The following is a 20,772-nucleotide window of genomic DNA, read 5'->3' as shown; positions in this document are numbered from 1 at the left end:
ACTCTGGAAGAGATCGCTCGTAACGATAAGGACGCTCATTGTTTTCTCAGTGTATTATATTTTCTTGTAATTTGTATTTATAAAAACTTTATTGTTGTAATCTTTGGAGGAAACAATAAAGAGTATCTATTTATCTATCCTATCTATAAAGTTGGAGCAAATAGTACAAGTTTACAAAATTTAATTAAAATCAGGACGACGTATGCCAGAATTTTTATGTATATATTAAAATATAACTTACTGCCTAATTCTGGATGGCTGTAGATGTTCAGGTGATATTTCTTGTCATTCTTGATGGCGTGCAAGTCTAGTGTGTACTGAGGCAGTTTCTTTTCAGAAATCTCATTGGTGATCTGTAGACCGAACTCGGGAGAAATGCCAAGTTTCACTAAATCGAAGTTAACGTTGACTGTATGCTGCACGACGCCTGGTTCTGAGAAAAATAAAAAAAAACACACACACACATGTTACCAATAGATAAATACTATTGAAAATATTACACAGCGCCATCTATGCCGAAACTAAGCAGAGATTATAATATAAGTAGTAGAAATATAACAGGTTGTATGATGAACGAAACATTTTCTTCTAATGTGGTTAATAAAGAATAAATAAATAAATAGAAATTCTTCTTAAATATTAGGTAATAATGAATTACTAACTTTGTATGTTGACCTTCGAGTTCAACTCGACGTGAGCGCACTGTTTCTTCTCTTCGCAGTATACATATGAGTTCTTGTATTCGAGGTTTGTGATACGGGATTCCGCCACGTAGCTGCTCTCACCAACAGCCAGGTTCAAGAAGGTCTGTAAATATAAATTAAATATGTAAAGGAATATAGCAGATAGAATAAATAACCTTTAGCTAATTACCTACATTTGCGTTCTACAAAAATAATACATTTACCTCAACTCCTTGCTCGTTGCCTTCTGTCAAAATAGTTCTGATGTATTTGAAATTGGCGGACTTCTGTTCCTCTTTGACCTTCAATGTTCCAGAGCCTTCGATTATTGTTTTCTTATTCTCCTGTTTGCTGATGAATGTCGTACTGTAAAATAGATTTTATGCATCGTTTATAATCTAAGTTTAATAATATATATATATATATATATATATATATATATATATATATATATATATATATATATAATTTAGTATCCAATTAAAACTAGAATCTGGTCAGTTATCTTATCCCCAGAGAATTAAAAGAAGTACCTTCAACAGTAAAGTATAATACATAAGAGCATGATACGGAAAATCTAAGGAGAAAACCTAATGTTAGACTGTCAGACAAGAATAAATATGATAGTAATAATATAAAATAGAGTTCTTTTATTGAGTGAGACAGATGCCCAGCAATAAAACGTTAATAAATCGTTGTTACTGATTAAAGTTGCTGTTTTATCAGTCGTAAACTGTCCACTGCTGAACATAGCCTGCCCCATAAGAGAGGTTTCGCCAGTAGTTGCCACGCTTGGTAGGCAGGTTGGCAACCGCAGTTTGGCTTTTGATAAAGTTATAAGAGGGACGCTGCTGCCCATCCCTCGCTCTCCCTTAGTCGCCTCTTACGACACCCACGAGAAAGGAAGAGGTGGCCTATTCTATGCCGGGAAGGCTACTAATTAAAGTACATTGATTATAACATACCTTCCACTTAATACGTTCTTGTTGTCATTCGTTGCCTGGAATTCTAAGCGTTTGCCGTTATTATTAGCATCTTTGGTTGCAACGTCCACTTTATAATTTTTCAATCCCAATTTCTCAGAGTTGGCGACCACTTTCAAGATAATATTGTCTTTCTGCAAGGTAGCCTCAGAGACGGCGTCTAGAGAAAGGTCGCGGATGTTGACAATTTTCACTTCTACTTTAGCTTGGTTCTCGCTTAATTTAACACCCTTGACGTAAAGTCTGAAATGAATTAAACTGTTAATGTATCTGTGTATATATAATATAATTATTTAATAAAAAATTAATGGAGTAAATTAGAAGAAGATGTCAGTCGTTTGAATAAATTTTTACTAAGAATACTTCTTTGGTTAGACGGAATCAATTGTCTTTTAATGTTAACTCAGGCATGTTTTAAGATACAAAAGCATATTTTAAAATTATCAAATTGTCTCTACTATTGGATACATATACTTTTTGTAGTTTTATATTTTTGAAGTTATTTTTCTCTACTGCATTATGTTTTGCTTTATTGTGTCTAATAAATAGAGGATTTTTGTTATTTTAAATTTTCTATAAATTTAAGATGTAGATGTTTACCTGCTCGTTGGTGTGTTTGGTGCAGTATAGGAAACGTCGATTAATGGGTTAGCCTCTGAATACACGACGGTCGACTGCGACTTGTATACCCTTCCATCAGCGTCGATGGCGACGAGCACCACGTAAGTATCAGGTGAGGGGTTCTGTTAAATTATTATAGTTTCATTATTTATATGCTAAGGGAGACTTTGTACAAGAGTTGTTTGCTGATTACTTATATTCCATTTGTTTTTCTGCAATGAAGCAGCTAAATTTGCATGAGTGTTTTTCGATTTGAATTGTGGAACATGGCAGTGAAATTACATGGATAAGCTTATAGTCCTTAGGATTGATAACGTATGAAATCTGGAATGGTTATAATGATTTTGGAAGAGATTTTAAAAAAATAACCTTACCTTGGTCTTAAGAGACAAATCCAGCTTCTTAAGGTTCTCGGCTTGTGGCGCATTCGCCTTGATATCCAAGTCGTACTCCTGAGGCGCTGCTGCACCGTTCACCACCAAGTTAACAGATTTTCCTTTACCATACTGCGCCTTCACTTCCACGTTACCGACGTGTTTCTCACCTGATACAAACATTTTAAAATTATCATTAAACTGTTTTAGTTTTTTATTTTTACAATTGTTGTGCTCTAGATTCTGTCTCAGTAGATAAGAAATGATAACAAGATTTTTAATAAAGTGCACACATTCAAAAATATTAGAATTATTATGGAAATAAATATTGAAGATTCAGTGATGGAAAATCAGATATGTAAACTATAATCAGGTATTGGCGACCCACACGCATGCTAAAGGTAAAGAAGTTAAGGGGCCGCCTGAAAATCAGCGCTATATAGGTACATATCGCTAGAGCTGTACATATATATAGCAACAACTGAGGCGGCTCCTATTACCAGCAACATTAATTGTTCTTTTTTTCTTTTTGTTGTTTAAATTTTTCACTTTCTTAATACTGGTAATAAAGGTCATCTATCTATCTATCTATTTTATAAATATGTCAGTTAATTTTAAATAATATAATTAGTCACTTGGACAGCAAATGATAGGTAAATTAGATAACAGAATAAATAATAGTTTTTCGTTATATATACCTTCAGAATGAGTTTTGTATTTGGTGTCAATGTTGAAGGGTTCCACATGAGGCGCCAGTAGGTGCAGCTTGACACCACCGTCGTTTTCAGCGACATAGCCTTTTGAATCGAACTTGTACTCATTAGCATTCACTTGCACTGCTTGTTTGAGGTCGTACTGTTGGTAGAAAGATAAATTTATATTAGTAATTGAAAGTATATTGATTGGCCCTTTCGACTTTGGATGTTGCTGGAAGAGAACTCTTTTAGAGTTAAACTCGCCTTTGTACATTTGCTTACCTCTGTCATCGTCATCATCATTTCAGCCATTATCCGTCCACTGCTGGACATAAACCTCTGTTATATTTTTATGTAAAATTATTGTGTACAATAATGTATTAAATAAAATAAAATAAATAATATATTATTATTACTCATAAAGAAAGTATAATAAATAAATAAAAAGAAATATAAGTTAGGTAAAGGTGATAATTAACATATTCAAATTCATAATGTAATTGTAATTATTATTTGGTATTTTGAAAAACAGGTATGCCGGAAAAATAAATACAATTTTTTTTACATTCAAATCATTAGTTCAATATAGACTTTAACTGTGGGTTAAAACCTGATAATAAAAACAACAATGTAGTAAATTTAACAAAGATTAAGCATTAAGCATAGTATATGCGATGACATTCTCTTTCTACGAATTATAATTAGCCTTTATTGGTCAGTAGTAAGACTTTGCCATATTCACATGGTCCTTCGAGCCGGATTATTATACTAATAAAGTATAAACTACATATATATTATCCAATATATTTCACATCTTGGTAAATAAAATCAGAGAATATATAATTATTACTATTTTTCTGAATATACAATATAATTTCAACATACCTCGGATTTTTCCCCGTTTTCTGGTTCAGTGTACAGGAAGTAGGAGGTGTACTTAATATCGTGAGCTTTTTCAAATGGAGTTATGAATTTAACCACAAAGTAGTCGTAGTACCTGTTGAAGATAAAAATTAAAAATAATAATATTGTTGGTTTATGGCGTTGTCTGATGTACGTTTGTATGTTACTAAATTACATTTAAATCCATTAAGGCGTTTAAGCAAAATTAAGTAATAATCATTCGAACATCTTTACACTGACAATTGTAGAGACATCTTAATATATATATTATTTATATGATATATATATATATATATATATATATATATATATATATTAAGAATATAGATATATCTAGATATATCTATGGATACTATTAGGATTAAATTGTTTTTTGTTAACCGACTTCAAAAATAAAGAGGATTCTAAATTTAGTTGTATTTTTTAAGTTTGTTATCTCATAACTTCGTTGGTTATAAGCCGATTTGAAAATTTCTTTTTTATCTAAAGGGATATACTTACAAATAGATCCTATAGAAATTTTATCTAAATCGATTGTGTTTTTGTGGAACATAATCTAAGTCGTAATGCTATCAGTGCAATTCCATCACATGGTTCTATCATCATCATCCTAGATTTATTCATAAGAAATAGAAATTTAATTTTAATCTAAAAAATTAAGTTAGTCCAACTTACTTCTTCTCTCCTTTGTCAAGTAGTTTGACTACGTATTCTCCGTTGATGTCATAGCCAATGTTGTCACCATAGCTACCTTTGCTGAAGTATGTTAGATCGACGATCTCTTCCGAGTCAAGGTATGTACCGTGAGCTGATACAGTGAACCGTTTCGGAAGCAAGTTACCGGTTATGTCATACTGAAATGAAAGCCTATGTGAATTTCTGTAAACATGTGTATAGTTTTTTTTTTTATACAACTTAGAAATGGCGAATAAGCTGACGGCCCACCTGATGGAAAGTGGTAACCGTCGCCTATAGACATGAGCAGTACCATGGACATAACAGAGTATACTGTTTCGCCCATGATACCCTCCATGCGTTGCCTTCCTGAGGACTCAGGTGTTATTCTTCTGTATCATGTAAATTTACTGCCATATCCCACCCTTTAAACCGAATCACAGCCATACAAAAATAAGTAATTCTCAAATACAAATGAGACAGAAGTATCCAAGTAAACGACTTTTATAAAAAGTCTCTCTCTCTGATGTATGAAAATGAAAAAGTATAAGGGAACAACAATATCAATTCAGTTTTATATTTTACCTTAAAGTTATATTTGAATTTGTCTCCGGCGAGATCGTTTGTTAACACGATGGCATTCTGCAACTGTTTGCCCTCTTTCAATTTAAGCTCTATTTGTCCTTCGTAATGGATGATCTGCTTCTCTAAATTAGTGTTGGTAACTTTAGCCTTGTAACTGATGAGAGATGCCTTTCCACCACGCTTCGCTGCATCAGAAAGTACCGCTTCGATGTGACCATTAGCAACCTAGGTAAATACAATAATTATTTTTATATTATATATGGTAAAGTTACAGTTGAAAATTATCAATTGGAATAAAAAGCTCAAAAAACATTGCCAACTTACATTACAACTAGTATTCCAATAAACATGTTTTGAAACATTTTTATTTCAGAATAAATAAAAACAAAAGCTAAAGATTTCTATATTCCAAAAACAGTAATTTTTGAAATCTGTTTTGTATATGAATATGATAATAAGGTATATAAAAATAACGATGACGAAAAGTCAAAAGGCGAAGCTACTTACGTTATCCTTGACGGTGACGTCTCGGTTAACTTTGAAGCTGAGACACCTCTCTGTAGGCAGCACTACTTCGACGTTAGCACTGCTCTTACCAAATTCTGTAATATCTCCATCAGTGCGGACGTTGACTTCTGAATGCTTACCAGCGTATACGACTTTGTTCCTGAAATAATTACATATATAAATAACAAGCTCGTTTATTCAGCAAAACGGAGAGTTCGATTGTGAATGACGAGATGTTTTGTAAAAAATCATATACGTAATAATTTGTTTTGTAGGTACCCTACATTTAAAATACTGAGTGATCATGTCATAGATTTTGTTTACCAATAAGCGCAATATTAAAATGAAATCAACACGGGTTGATGGGTTTACTTTAATTTCAGTAGCGTTTTATATTTACATTTAACGCTTATTTAAATGTGCCCCTTTCTCTTTTATATTTTTTTATATATAACTTAGAATGGCAAACAAGCTGACGGCCCACCTGATGGAAAGTGGTAACCGTCGCCTATAGACATGAGCAGTACCATGGACATAACAGAGTATACTGTTTCGCCCATGATACCACCATGCGTTGCCATTCCTGAGGACTCAGGTGTTATTCCTCTGTACCCAGTAAATTCACGCCATATCCCATCCTTCAAACCAAAACACAGCCATGCAAACACAACTGCTTCACGGTAGAAACACGAATGGGACAGTAGTACCCAAGCAATCGACTTTTATACAAAGTCTCCTACTTCTCATTGGATATAAAAAGGAGTGTGTTTGTTTGTAATATTAGATGATATTGTAGAGTAAAATCTTAAACGTATTATTTTTCTTGTGTATTTGTTGATCATTACTTACTTTGTATCTAAACTCTTAGCGGTTCTCTTTGTGTTGGTGGTGAAGTGTACTTTGTCATTGTTGTCCTTTTCGAAGTTTAAGTAAACATCGATTTCAGCACTGAACACTGGCTCCTTGGCAACGAACGACACATCTCCCTTGATCTTTCGTTGAAGCTAAAAATATTATTTATATGTTAATTTATTATACAACAAGATGTTATTTTGCGAAAGTCCATATCATTGGTTAGTTGTTTTAGAAATATTTCAACACTAGACTTGAAGACGCCTCATATAGAGGTTCACGACCTTTGTGACACATGTTTTCAACACGTGGATTGAATAGTGGTCAGAGACTAATATGGACGGTTGTAGAACTTCTGGTACTAACAGTAGCAGTTAATTCTCCAATATTGGCAGTCAGACGCATACTAATTGTAGCAAAATTAAACAAAAACATTGTAAATAATCAAATCAATTTACATGTACATAATTATGAAATTATAAGTCTAAATAATTTATAAAATGTGGTAGATAAATAAATAAAGAAACTGCTAAGACTTTAAACAAACGAAGTATTATTAAAGTTTGTCAGGTTAAATTCAAGTGATATTAGAGGCAATTGTAACTATTACTGTTATTTGTATACCTGTTTCTTTCGAAAAAGAAATATTTGACGAATTAGTTGCAAAACTCGAGACGTGTAGCTTTTTTTTAATAAAAAATATTATCTGTATTAATTGTGTTAGTACAGTTGATTTATCTTAGATTAATTCAACCAATATTCAGTTAATAAATTTATTTTTGACTTACCTTTTTGAATTCAATTATAATAGCACCATTGCCTTTGCCATCAGCATCAGTTACTTTATATTGGCCGGTAGCAGAGATTGTATCTCTCAAGATCAGTTTCAATTGACCATTTGGATTACTTCCGTGTGAGATTTTCAGTAAGTAGTCGAGAAACTCGCCACGGGTTGAAGATATTTTGGCGTGAGACGAATATTGGTTTTCATTTTGGGTGAATCCAATATCGAACCTAATGAACAATTAAATAATTAATAAAAAAAATATTAGCCACAGTTAAACTAGTAAATAAAATCCTCTTAATATTATAAATGTGAAAGTTTGTATGTTTATTACTCAATCACGTCTAAACGGCTGAATAGGTTCGAGTGAAATTTGCTTTTGCTTTGTTTTACACAAGTAAGTTATATACTATTTTAATACATAGGATACTTTGAATACACTTTCACATTGGAAAAGCCACGGAAAACAGCTAGTGTAAAAATAAAATCTCTAACTGAACAAAGCCAGCATTATGAGTACTAACACACTTACAGATAATTAGTTATTTTTCTATATAATCCATTTTTTTTTTGTACATACATATACATAGAAAATACTCAAACTATAATAAATAGATAAAATCGAAGTCATCGACAGATTAAGTACTTCAGGTATTGTGTCAGATCGTTACACTAACATGATTGCGGTAAAGAAAAAGAAACATAAATATAAGATTTATAATAATTAAGAATAATGTCTAGACTTACTTGATATCTTCCGTCTTGCTGCCACCCGAAACTCTAAAATGACCAACAGCTCCAACAACGACGTCATTGGGCTTATTTTTATGAAGCACCACGCCAGACAGCTCGTATTTGCCAAAGTTTTTAATTGTAACATAATTTTCGAAGTTAGATTTCTCATCAGTCAAGCAGTCTCTCTTTGAGAAGACTTCTAATCCTTTATCGTTTACATTAGCAATTAATTTCAAGCTGTAGTCATCAGGCTGTTTAATATGTGAACGTGCTTTAAGTTCCAAATCCACTTTATCTTTAGCGTATTGTGCTTCAAATTCTACGTCAACCTTTTTGGGATCAACTTCAGCATCAGCCCTGACTTTAAAGTCAATAGGATTTATTTCAACTGTAAAAATATATTAACAATAAATATAATTAGGGACTGCAAATGGACGAGAATTAATTTCGGATAATTCATTGTACATTATTACATTTTATATCATTCCAATTACTTACTCTTGTTCTTAGTGATAACGCTGAATTCAGTTTCTGATTTTTTGTAGTTTTTAAATAACTGGTTGAACAAGATGCGGTTTTGATTATTGTTTAGGTCTCCGCCTACAACAATATCCAAGTCGTTGTGGATCTGTAAAAGAAGAAATACATGTTTTTATCACTATATTTATATCATCATCATCATAACGTCCATTACTCATCACACACACACTTTCTCATAGATTGTCATAGGGAACTATCACTTGCATCAACTGATTCCTACAATCCATTTGAGGTTGTCTATCTAGTAAAGGGTCGCTCTATACTGCGTTTACCCGTACGGAGTAGTTTATGTACAATAAAAAATAGAGAAGAAAATATTTATTACAATCATTACCGAAATTTACTGCATAAATAAAATAAAAATTCAAATATATATGACATACCGTTTCACCATTTTCAAAGTGTCCCTTGAGCTTGAAGTTCACGTATGGGTTCAAAGTATTACGGAATTCTAATTGTACATCTTTGTTTTTCACTGAACCACTCAGTAACACATTATGTTCACCTTTCTGCGCCTTAAGGTCTAGTTCCACACCACTTGGTTGAGTAACAAGGTGCCCATTGATATCAACACATTCATTAGAGTTAGGAATATCGATTTTCAATCCCTGAATTGTGTATTTTGTTACAGGTGTAGAAACTTCCCTAACAATTTCTCCGTTGATCTTGAGAGTTTGTTTGTCGCCTTTATCGGGAAGTTTGTATTCAATAATGGGTCTAAAGACACTACGTTTTTCATTCCCTTGTACGTTGAATCCAACTCTCGCATATACTTCGGCAGCATCTAATTTTCCATTTACTACGACGGTGTATTCGCTTGGTTTAGTGTAAAGTGCTACTTGTCCATGAACAACTTTAATTGGTGAGTCCAAATTCAGTTTGATTGATTTTTCGGTTGCGCAGTTCACGTACTCTCCACTCAATTGTGTGCGGCGGTTTTGTGAACCTGCAGGCAATGACCGATTATGTAATTCATTGAAATTTATAGAAAACAATACAAAACGGGTCGCTAGATCCGACCCAGCTTCGTACGAGTAGACAACATTTTCCAAAATTAATACATACAATAAACACAGTTTCAGCCAATTCAACTGATGGGTTATTTTATAGCATTTCATATGTGATTCTTTAGATTGATATAACTTTTTTATTTATGAACCGATTGAAATAAAACAAACAATATTAAATGGAGCAAACCGAAATACATTAGCGAACCGCATTCAAATTAGTTAAGTTGTTTCTGAGATTAGAGTGCACAAACGTACAGACAAACAGACAAAAATTGTTAAAATAATTGTTTTGGGTTCTATTGCGTTCATAAAGCTTCCATATAATATTTTTTCTTACATATCTTTATATACTTATATTAGATATACGTATTGATAACAAATTATTATTTTTGTACAAGTTTATGTATTTTTAATGTATGTTATTTACCATATAATGATAAATCTAAAACTAAAAATGCAACGTCTATAAAAGACGATTTCGCAAGGAAAACTAGAGATGGTCAAACTTCTTACCTTGAGCATCAAACAAAAGTTCGAATCCTTTTCTCTCAGGATCATCACCACGGAGTACACCCTTGATATGATAACCTTTCAAGTTGTTCTTTTCTAAAACTAATTTTACTGAGGACGCTCCAGTCAGTGGGTAGCGGGAGATGAATTTAGAAATAGACGCTTGAGCCTCTTCACCTGTGAATATTTAAAAATATTTATTAAGGAATAAATAAGTTAACATGCAATATATTATATATGTACATACTTTAAACTGAATATTTTTGTTATAAAATTAGAGAATATTTCCTTGATATAATACGAATAAGTAACTATCCTCACCTGATACTGCAAATGGTATAGACACTTCGCCACAGAGTGTAAGCCCCAATACACCGGAAAGTTGGTCAAAACATCCTGAATATTCTTTCCTAGTAGTTTCAATCTTCACTGGAATATGTTTTTCCTGCCTTCCTTTTTCAGCAGTGAAGAACACTATGTCATTTGACGCAGTTAAGATTTCTTGCTTGTCGATGGGCAATCCAAATTGAATATCAAATCCGCGACCACCTTCGATTGACTTAGCGATTAGATGACCACCAGTGGATGAGTGTAGGTTGTTAATCACTTTGAGTCCAGTTGCTACAGCATTAGCGTCTACCAAGAAAAGTCCAGAAACCTCAATATCGGTGCTGGGTACAAGTTTAATTTCAACTTTACGATCTTCAGACCCTGAGAAGAGCTTGTTGAAATCAATATTGGTCACCACATCGACACGACCAGTGGCAGCTCCTACGAGGTCTAATTTCAGAGGAAGACCAGTTGCAGTTGGATAAACTAATTCAGCGTCAAGGAATAACAGATTTGCGCGAAGTTCTTGCTGCAAATTAAAGTAAAAAAATTAGTACCCCGTATACTTAAAGTTTTGAAAATAATTAAATACTACATTCAGCTTCTATTAGCGAAAATGATAGGTCTTTAAAAAATTAGTTAATAATTAAATTATTAATTGGATTTTTCATTGTTTTTACCTTAAAGTTCTTGGCTTGGTTGGCACCAGTGTTTACGATTCTCAAGAACTGATCAAGAACCCTATTGAAGTCAAAACCTTTGTCATCTCCAAGTGAAAGGAATACTGCGTCTGTGCCAAATAGTTTCACATACAAATCCAAGTCCAGTTCATTGTTGAACGGTGCAGATTCCGCTTTCAGCTAAAAAGATAAAAAAAATATATGTTGAAGACAATATTATTAGTAAGTTTTATAGTTGGCGACTATAAAATTTATTAAAACATATAACATTATAATTAGTACGATTTATGCCTAATCATCTTGTATTATGGTGAACAACTGTATTTTTGTTTTTGACATTAATGTATTGATACTCCAAAAATATTATCACTATCTCATCATAAATGATTATTACAAACAATAAGCCATTATCATATTTTTAGTACTTAATTTTTTTTTATTTATCATAATTTGTCTCTTCTTATTTTTGATACTTGATTGAATACATAACATGATTTTTAGTTCAGAGATCATAAAAAAGTTCATGACTAGTGTCTTTTTATTTTGCATCGATATTATATCTGAAATTTTACTTACATGCTTGTCGAAGTTGTCCACTTCAGATTTAACAGAGCGACGACCTCTAGATAGTCCATCTTGTACTTTTTTCTTAGATTCTTCGTATTGTTTTAGGATGTTATCATAAATTTCCTGTGGGTTTTCCGTACGTAAAACACCCTTTGGTCCGAGGAAATGTTCTATAACACGATCAAGGTTTCCTTGACGTCCGCCAACCTAAAATTTGATAAGCACATTTGACATATTGGCTATATTTTTTTTTACATAATATTTTTAGTTGATTGTTAAGTTAAATAAAAAACCTTTGACTGTCTATTGCTAAACATAAGTCTCCCCCTTGGTAGGTAGGTAGGCCATTAATAAGTTTGGTAGGCGGGTTAGCATTCGCAGTTTTTTTATTAATTGTCTTAAAATATTCAATTAACTTACCTCAAGAACGTTGAAGTTGTGTCCGAAGACCTCAGCGGTAAGGTTGAGGGCAGCAGATCGAGGCAAGAATGAGTCTTGTGAGTAAATCACGGTTTGTTCAACGGTGCCACCTACGCCCGCTGAGTCAATGTTATATGAAAGCTCGCGGTAGAAGGAATATTTTCTGTAAAATTGAATGAAGTATTAGTTACTGGATTTCTAAAAGTTCTAAATGAAATACTGATTTCAACATTCACCAAAGTTTTTTTTTAATAATTTCTATTGTATCATAAAACTTTTTTTTATACATAAAATTAATACTAATTAAAGACCCATTGAAACAGATTTTGATAAATTTGCTCATAATCTTCAATTAATAGTATGATTTTCTTAATTTGATTGGAAGGAAAATTTATTTGCAATTATGTTTTCAATTTAAAATAATGTTATTAAAAAAGTGAAAATAAGTACAAACCTGTCGTCGACATTGAATCTGTTAGGGGTGCGAATAAGCCCATAGTGTTGACGCGCAAGACTCTTATCAGGGTTCGTAGATGCCCGGATGTGGCGCAGAGACGATGTGATGAAACGTCCAACTATTTGAAAAGTATAATTTTGAATTATCCTTAATTATTCATTCAAGACAAATTATTTATATAATGTATAATGTATTATTTGTAATTACTGATACAATAAATTCAAGACAAATACATGACAACTATAATGACGATGGTAGGTGCTTGCAAGATATTTAAGAACAGTTACAAAAATACTGGCTATGTAAACCACATTTGAAGGTACTGTCGCTAATGACTACTTATGTAATAGTCCCCTATTTATGTAATTAATTAATAATAATAGCGACCGAAATGTGTTAGAATTCTGTAATGATCATAATAATTCAGTTAAGATACTTTTCTTTCTATCAGTTACTGCCATTAATGGTTTGGCATCTAATGTAGATCACGAAATTAACAGATAAGGGCAAGAATTCCCTAAGTACTCTATCTATTTATTAGTTCTAGCAATAGCAAAAAAGGTAAATGGTAATATATTATTAAACATGCAGTATTACAGTGAAATTTTCTCGTTAATAAAGCAAGAAAAACTGTTAAGAATACAATAGTAGAGATGAAGAAATAAAAAAGCTCAATAAAACTGTACATTTCCAATGTACATTTTTATTATAATCTATGTTAAAAGTGAATGTAAAAAGGCTTATAAATAAATAAATAGACTTATAAATTACCTTGTTGAGATTGCTCGTTTTCTAGTAAATTCTTAATTTCATTGGCTGTGTGTCCACATGGGCAGCTGATAACGGCGAGGTATGCCTTGATACGTATCTCAGAATCCAGTTCCTGATTCTTCAACAGTTCTAAGGCGGTCTTCTTAATCTGTACAGAGATATTTCAATTAAGTCATACAAGTAAAAGTCTTATAGCATAATTAGGTAATTTGCTTAAAACTATAACAACTTTATTAATTGTAATGGCAAGTTACCTTAGCTGAGCATGGATCTGCTTGGAATGCTTCTAGTATTGCTACCCTAACTCTGGGCTTGATACCGTTGTCGTTAGCGAATCTGACCAACTTATCAATTAAACTGTCTTCCAAGTGTCGAATGTTACGGATGCCCTTAAGAACAGCCACAGTCTGCAAGAAGAAATGAAATTTAAAATGGAATCTATAATGTTTTGTGCGAATTTATTTAAATTAGTTTGTGAAATGAGACTTACAACATCTTCTTCAACCTTCGACTTGGGTTTGCAATTCTGTAATTTTGCAGCGAGCTTTTGACTCAGAACAGTAATACCCTCAGACTTTACTGTATGGCAGTTGTGTTCCCTGCAGTACGCACCAGCAAGTGCACCAATTCCAAGATAGACTTCTTTAGGAATACGTGGATTGTCCAATAAACCCTACAAGAGAAAAATGTCATTAATTGCAACAATATGGTGACAAAATAGTAGAATTTAAAACATTAATGGGATTTATACTAACAGTGGCGGCTTTAATAGCTTCGCTATTGACGTGTCTGGCGTTTCCTAGAGAGAGATACACCAATTGTTCAGCCACAGGACTTAGCTCTTTGCTCTTGAGGATAGACACGGAGGCCTCAATGCTGTAGCCAGTGCCAGCTCGTAATAGAGCATCCAAATATACTTGTCTGAAAAAGTGAAATAAGTCATCTGTTACGCATCTTTTTGAGTTGCAATTTTAAAATGTTCAATAATTTCTGTTGCTAGAGTTTAATCATGCCATATTTTCTCTATTATATCTATTAATATAATTGAGGAAATATGGCATGTACAAATATACTCTTTTAATAATAATCCATTTAATACAGGTTTGAATCTGTCTATAGTATCGTAGTTTTCAACAAAATGATCAATTTCAATGAAGCTGTTTAAATTGGATATTTAATGATTATAGTTTAAAATTATATTTCATCAAGTTGTATTATTCTCCGATGGGGTTTTTTCTGATTAAATATTAATTTGTTGAATAAAAAATTGCATACTCACTTCTCCAAATTGTTGCCCTTGACTTGATTGTATACCTTCAGTAAATCTTCTTTGTTCGTGTTGCGGAAAATCTAAAATAAAATAAAAAATTAATATTAGTGTGCAATTTATTAAAATTCATTTTTCCAGCATATTAAATCAAATTAATATGTTTCGCTATTATAAGTGCCTTCACAAGTTTTCTCCAAATTTTTTTTTTTATTTAGTTATCTAAATATCTAATTTAATAAAAATCTTAATAGTTTAATACATTTATTTTTAATGTAAAACTTACAAAATGTTATTATTTTGCTTTAGATACTAGTAATCTACTTTTACAATGAGATACAATATGCAGTTTTAAATTTTTAATTTGGAAATTAAAATATTATAACAATTTTAATTGAATCATTACGTATTGATTTCACTTGAATCATTACTTATATTTTAAGAGATACACATAAAATTATTAACAATAAAATGTTATACGTTAAAAATATTATATTTATGCATACCCTGACTAGTTGAGCGAACAGTCCAGCTGATTTGGAGTTAGCCTCATTGGCGAGGTTCTTAGCTGTTTCCTTGACGCCAGCCACGGCGGCATCGGCATTACTGTCTACGGCAGCACCATGGGGATTCTCGAAGATGATAGTTCGACTACGTGTGCATTTGTCTACAAAAGTAAATTTTATAAATTTACAACTAATATTTGTTTTACTAGTTGTTTTCTCCAACTTTGTATGCATAATGTTGTGTTTCCCCTTTGTACTAAATTTTTAAAATCCCTCATTAGCAGATACTTACCTTATGAAATAGATTTATGTTCAAAATTTTAACTTTCTAGATTTAGTAGTTTTGGTTGATAATTTAATTTAATGATTTGGTTTTAATTCTGATTGTAAACAATTTTGTAAGTATAAATTTAAAAATATCAAGTAGTTTGATAAAAGATAAAGTTGAAAGAAAGTTGCAAATAGCATAAACGTCTCTGACACGAGAGTGGCTCTTAAATATTGAACGAAAAATAATGAATGAAAGAAAGGATATAATTAAGAAATTTGTTTTATACAAATTTCCAATGAACAGTCGACAACATTTTTTACTAACAAAGATAATCACAAACAAAGACGTACAAGATTTGTACGAGCGGTCATGTAATATTCAATAAAAATTTATTAATACGACCACGCTTACTGATAAACTGGAGATAGTATAGAATACTGCTTTCTATTGCTTTTAGCCCCTTATCGTTTTCAGCGATAGCGTCCATATTTTTTACTATTCTAATGTAATCTTTTGGAGGAAACATAATGTATCCTGTCTGTCTGTTGTGTTCTGACTCATGACATTTATTATTCATTCTATTATGAAAAATGTGTACAAACGCCGAGCTCAGTTCCTTATGGCATATCGTAATCGATGCCATGTTGCATTATGGTAGTATTAACATTTTGGTTAGAGAACTATCAGCTAATTACAATAACAACATTTTTACTGCAGTAGTCTGTTACTACTATATGCTTATTATATTTTTTAAATTCGTAATATAATATTATCATTGTTTATATAGATATAAAGCAAACCATATGATGGTTTATACATGTTTTTAAGGTCATTACAATATTGAGAGAGGAAAAGTGTCTTCGAAACTGGTGTTTAAAATAATACGATATTTTAGCAGAATTGACACTGTTCTCTCTACCCACGCTGTAAAGAACAGTGATGAATATATAGAAGAATAATACATACTGGATGCACCGCCAGCCTTAGTTTTGCCAGTCAGTGTCAGTTTGGTGAACACCTTCGCTTTAGCACCATTGTCGCCAACCGAAAATGGTCTGTACAGGTACTCCTCAGTTGCGGCCACTTTTTCTGGGACACCATGGTTCACCTTCGATTCCACGTTCAATATGGAGCGGAGGACTTGACTGTTCTTGATTTCCTGCCATAAAATATGGTACACTAAAGTTTTACTCTACATAAATTAAAATAAAATAAAAATATTTCAATGAACGGAAAAAACAACATTGTACCTATAGTTGAAATTCCAATATTTTAGTAAATTATAATATAGAATTTACGAGTACTAAACCAAATAATAATTCAAAATTGTGGCCCACAAAAACCAATTGCAATTGTGACAAAATCGGTTTTTTTTTTTATCAAAAAACTAAACTATTAAACTGATTTTAGTAAAATTTCTACGCAACCAATATATAAATACATACTTTCAGATAAAGAAAGAATTTTCCAAATTAATTTAAAACTGACAGAGTTATTAAGTAAAAAACATAAAATAATACAATAAAATTGAAAACTTTCTTCTTTTTTGAAAATTTTTTCTTTGAAAATAGTTTTAATGTAGTATTTTTATTAAAATTAATAAAATTAACAAATAAATAACTGACTCAGGCATAAGACAGTCTACTATTTGTACTATTATTGCATTTGAATAATAGTAACAACAATTGATTAATTAAATGCGTATTTTCATTTATTGCTACTCGTAATTTGATTTACAGATCATTTCTTTCATAATTTCAACAAAACTTGGTTACTGCAGTTCTTTTTTTAAACTACAAACATGCATGCAGCCCGTCTGATGGTAAACGATCACTGTTGCCTATAGACGCCTGCAATACTAGGAGTGTCACGTGCGCGCCGACCTAGTTCCAATCTATTTTGATCGGGGGGAAAAGAGATTATTAGGAATGGGATTAGCAATTATTACTAGCAATATACCCTATCAGGTCGACCTCCTCGCGGTTTCTCTAGGAAACGTGATTGATTCATTGATGAATTTATTCCGACGAGCTAACTGACCTGCTTTATTTTCACTTATCATCCCTCACTGGTGCCCCGCCAGCGTATACCGATAGCGCAGGCGGGGTAACCATTCCATTATCATTCTTTAAAAAAATCTATTTTGATCACGTTCTTTATACCAGTAAAATGTGATTGGTTGAAAAACGTACAATGAAGGACTATGTTAAGGAGTACCAGAGGGAGACTTTGTACAAAAGTCATTTGCTTGGGTTGTCCCATTCGTGTTTCAACCGTGAAGCAGTTGTGTTTGGAGGGCTTTGTTTCGGTTTGAAGGGTGAGATATGGCGTGAGTTTACTGGGTACAGAGGAATAACACCCGAGTCCTCAGGAATGGCAACGCATGGGGGGTATCATGGGCGAAACTGTATACTCTGTTATGTCCATGGTACTGCTCATGTCTATACGCGACGGTTACCACTTTCCATCAGGTGGGCCGTCAGCTTGTTTGCCATTCTAAGTTGTATAAAAAAAAAGAATAGATTAGTTTTTACTGTACTTACAGCGGTAGGGTTGTAGACAGCTGTGATAAGTTCATTCTTGCCCTGTTCACGGTATGCACATCGAGACAGATCCCTGTTTCTGTGAAGAAGTACGGAACCGCCTTCTTGCGATGACACGGCCTCCGTGGGGCATGTACCGAAGATGTCCGTCTGGAAGCCAAGGGACATTTCATTGTAATTATACTTTGTAAACCTGGTAATAGAGTCAGAAAACCTGTTATTATTCCTTTCTACTCTTATCCGCAGAATGTCATACAAATCGGGACTGTTAGATGCAATTTTTGATCTCCGCACAAATTTAAAAATATTTATTTCTTCAAAAAGAAATGACATTTAAACAAAGAAGTAAATACTATTACCGATGACGAATAAATATCTCTAGGAGATAGATTTTTATCTGGAATTGTAAAAAAATGGTCCATCTGCAATCGATAATGGCGCTACATACTCGTACAGGAAAATGTATTTTCCAGTTTTTTTCTTTTACAATAGTGTATTCGTATTGTGCTTTATTATTTTAGTCAATGACCAATATTGTAAAGTATGACTAATAGTCAACTAGGAATGAAAATGCCAGATTATGGGATTTTAAGAATATATTACCTGAACCGAAGCTTTGTTTTCTGTCTGCAGCAGAGAAATAATAGCCCTCTTGATGTTCAGAGCTCGACGGCTGTCGTCTTCCTCTACACAGATCTCAGGGCCAACTCTGCCATCCTGAATGGTGAAACGGACTGGTTTCTCTATGCCAGTGGGGCATGGATATTTCTGTAACAAAATTGTAAGATTTTAGATATTGTCGACTCTTCTGAAACTGCACTGTATGCGACCATTTAGGTTCCAGCGCATGAGAACAAATTTCCTGTAATAAAAGGTAGCTGTGGTATCATTTCGAACATTTTCTCAAAACACAATTTATTATACAAGCGATAGAATATACAAAGGAACACAAAGTTTCGCCTTAAACTTAAAGATCCGATATTGGCTGTGATTTTAGAATGGTCGACGGATTGCTTCTCACAGAAATATTTTTGAGATTATTTTTTTTTACTTGAAAATAACTTCTTAAATTATAAAGAGTTTCCAAAGAAAAATAATGAAATACTTCTAAATTATACTGACCTTGCCGTTAGGACCGGAAATTGCCAAGTTCTGTACAGTGAGCTCATTGACGCAGTTGCCGATGGCAGTGACAGAGACCTGTCCCAGGAGCCTCACGCTAGTTTCCTGTTTGTCAGCGCCAGAGAGGAATATGGAGACTGTACCCTCCACGCCATAGTTGTATTTATGTCCATTCAGAAATGTCGGTGCCGTAGCAGCTGTTGGGAAATTATGAGCTGCTAAATTATTCATAAACATTTTATCTTACTATACAAAAAAACATTGATTTATTTAACTCCTTATTGCACCAAAAACACAAATAAACGATGTAATATAAACAATTTAACAGTAGGAAAGGCGGTCTTATCGCTAGGGGAGCTATCTCTTACAGACAACCTTTGGTTAAAGGAGAACATATAGAAATCGCTATAAGATCTCGGTATAAAGTGAATCACCCCTTTCTTTTCTGTAGGTGTTTGAAAAGACGGTTAAGGGAACTTAATCAAAGAATGGGTAACAGCGTCTCTGTTAAAACATCACTAAAGCTTAACTGCGGTTGCAAACTCGCCTGCCAAGCATGGCAACTACTGGCGAAACTTCCCAAGGGGAGACCTATGTTCAGCAGTGGACAGTTAACGGTCAATATGATGGTATGCTGCCCAGTCTTTATAAATTATGAAACTAATTAGTATTTCATGGAATTTGTAACATGATAGTTCTCATTTCCATACATTTACTATTACAGAAATGGGGCTCTTTAAATGGGGTGTAAATAGATATATTCGGGGGGAAAGGGATTGTTAGTAATGGAGACTGAGAATCCTATTGCTAGCAATATACCCAACCAGGTCGACCTCCACGCGGTTCCCCCGGAAACTATCTTGATTTATTCCAGATGAATTCATCATGATGGGCTAACTGGCCTGTTTTCATCCTCATCGATCACCATTCACTGGTGCCCCGCCAGCGTATCCCGTTAGCGCAGGCAGGGTTACCATTCCATTTCCATCCAATAAAAAAAAAGTTATAGTCAGGGTCGGCAACGCGCGCGTAACACCTATGGTATTTCAGGCGTTTATAGCCTACGGTAACTACTTACCATCAGGTGGGCCGTATGCTTGTTTGCCACCTCAGCGGTATAAAAAAATATATAAGTTTATTTATGGTTATAAAAATTCATGACTTCTTGACTATCGATTCGCGGAGAGAAAACACAGGAGCTATTAAAGGAGAACGAACGTCTTTATGATACTTACATCCTTTGCATCCTATCGAACACTTATCTGTAACAAACAAAGTAATTATGTTAATTAATTAAGTAAACAATTAAGGCATTAATAATACTGAGTGCATCGCGTACAATAAACAAGTGAGTTGGCCACACGTAGTATCAGATAATAAA

General features: G+C 33.1%; 1 protein-coding gene across 2 annotated transcripts in view; it reads right to left on the bottom strand.

Moving 5' to 3' along the window:
- The window catches only part of LOC113521068 (apolipophorins), a 49,287-nt gene that overhangs the window by 16,588 nt on the left and 11,927 nt on the right, over positions 1-20,772 (bottom strand). For both annotated transcript variants that reach the window (XM_026906503.3, XM_026906504.3), the window contains exons 2-34: positions 20,627-20,653; positions 19,392-19,588; positions 18,873-19,037; positions 18,270-18,419; positions 16,693-16,885; positions 15,456-15,616; positions 14,962-15,032; positions 14,438-14,603; positions 14,173-14,355; positions 13,937-14,089; positions 13,683-13,830; positions 12,909-13,029; positions 12,455-12,617; positions 12,044-12,241; positions 11,468-11,647; positions 10,779-11,316; positions 10,461-10,634; positions 9,321-9,883; positions 8,896-9,025; positions 8,410-8,785; positions 7,667-7,892; positions 6,876-7,030; positions 6,027-6,186; positions 5,520-5,744; positions 4,935-5,113; positions 4,242-4,353; positions 3,360-3,516; positions 2,662-2,831; positions 2,267-2,409; positions 1,649-1,909; positions 908-1,049; positions 663-807; positions 242-433 (exon numbers count right to left, since the gene is read on the bottom strand). In XM_026906503.3, coding sequence (XP_026762304.2) covers positions 242-433; positions 663-807; positions 908-1,049; positions 1,649-1,909; positions 2,267-2,409; positions 2,662-2,831; positions 3,360-3,516; positions 4,242-4,353; positions 4,935-5,113; positions 5,520-5,744; positions 6,027-6,186; positions 6,876-7,030; positions 7,667-7,892; positions 8,410-8,785; positions 8,896-9,025; positions 9,321-9,883; positions 10,461-10,634; positions 10,779-11,316; positions 11,468-11,647; positions 12,044-12,241; positions 12,455-12,617; positions 12,909-13,029; positions 13,683-13,830; positions 13,937-14,089; positions 14,173-14,355; positions 14,438-14,603; positions 14,962-15,032; positions 15,456-15,616; positions 16,693-16,885; positions 18,270-18,419; positions 18,873-19,037; positions 19,392-19,588; positions 20,627-20,653 — 6,324 coding nt within the window. The remainder of the gene's footprint in view (positions 1-241; positions 434-662; positions 808-907; positions 1,050-1,648; positions 1,910-2,266; positions 2,410-2,661; positions 2,832-3,359; positions 3,517-4,241; positions 4,354-4,934; positions 5,114-5,519; positions 5,745-6,026; positions 6,187-6,875; positions 7,031-7,666; positions 7,893-8,409; positions 8,786-8,895; positions 9,026-9,320; positions 9,884-10,460; positions 10,635-10,778; positions 11,317-11,467; positions 11,648-12,043; positions 12,242-12,454; positions 12,618-12,908; positions 13,030-13,682; positions 13,831-13,936; positions 14,090-14,172; positions 14,356-14,437; positions 14,604-14,961; positions 15,033-15,455; positions 15,617-16,692; positions 16,886-18,269; positions 18,420-18,872; positions 19,038-19,391; positions 19,589-20,626; positions 20,654-20,772) is intronic.

This window comes from Galleria mellonella, unplaced genomic scaffold (assembly GCF_026898425.1).
Source record: "Galleria mellonella isolate WM207_F2 unplaced genomic scaffold, CSIRO_AGI_GalMel_v1 utg377, whole genome shotgun sequence".
Taxonomy (NCBI): domain Eukaryota; kingdom Metazoa; phylum Arthropoda; class Insecta; order Lepidoptera; family Pyralidae; genus Galleria; species Galleria mellonella.
The sequence above is the reverse complement of the archived record's forward strand: the minus strand, read 5'-3'. Positions and strand labels throughout refer to the sequence as shown.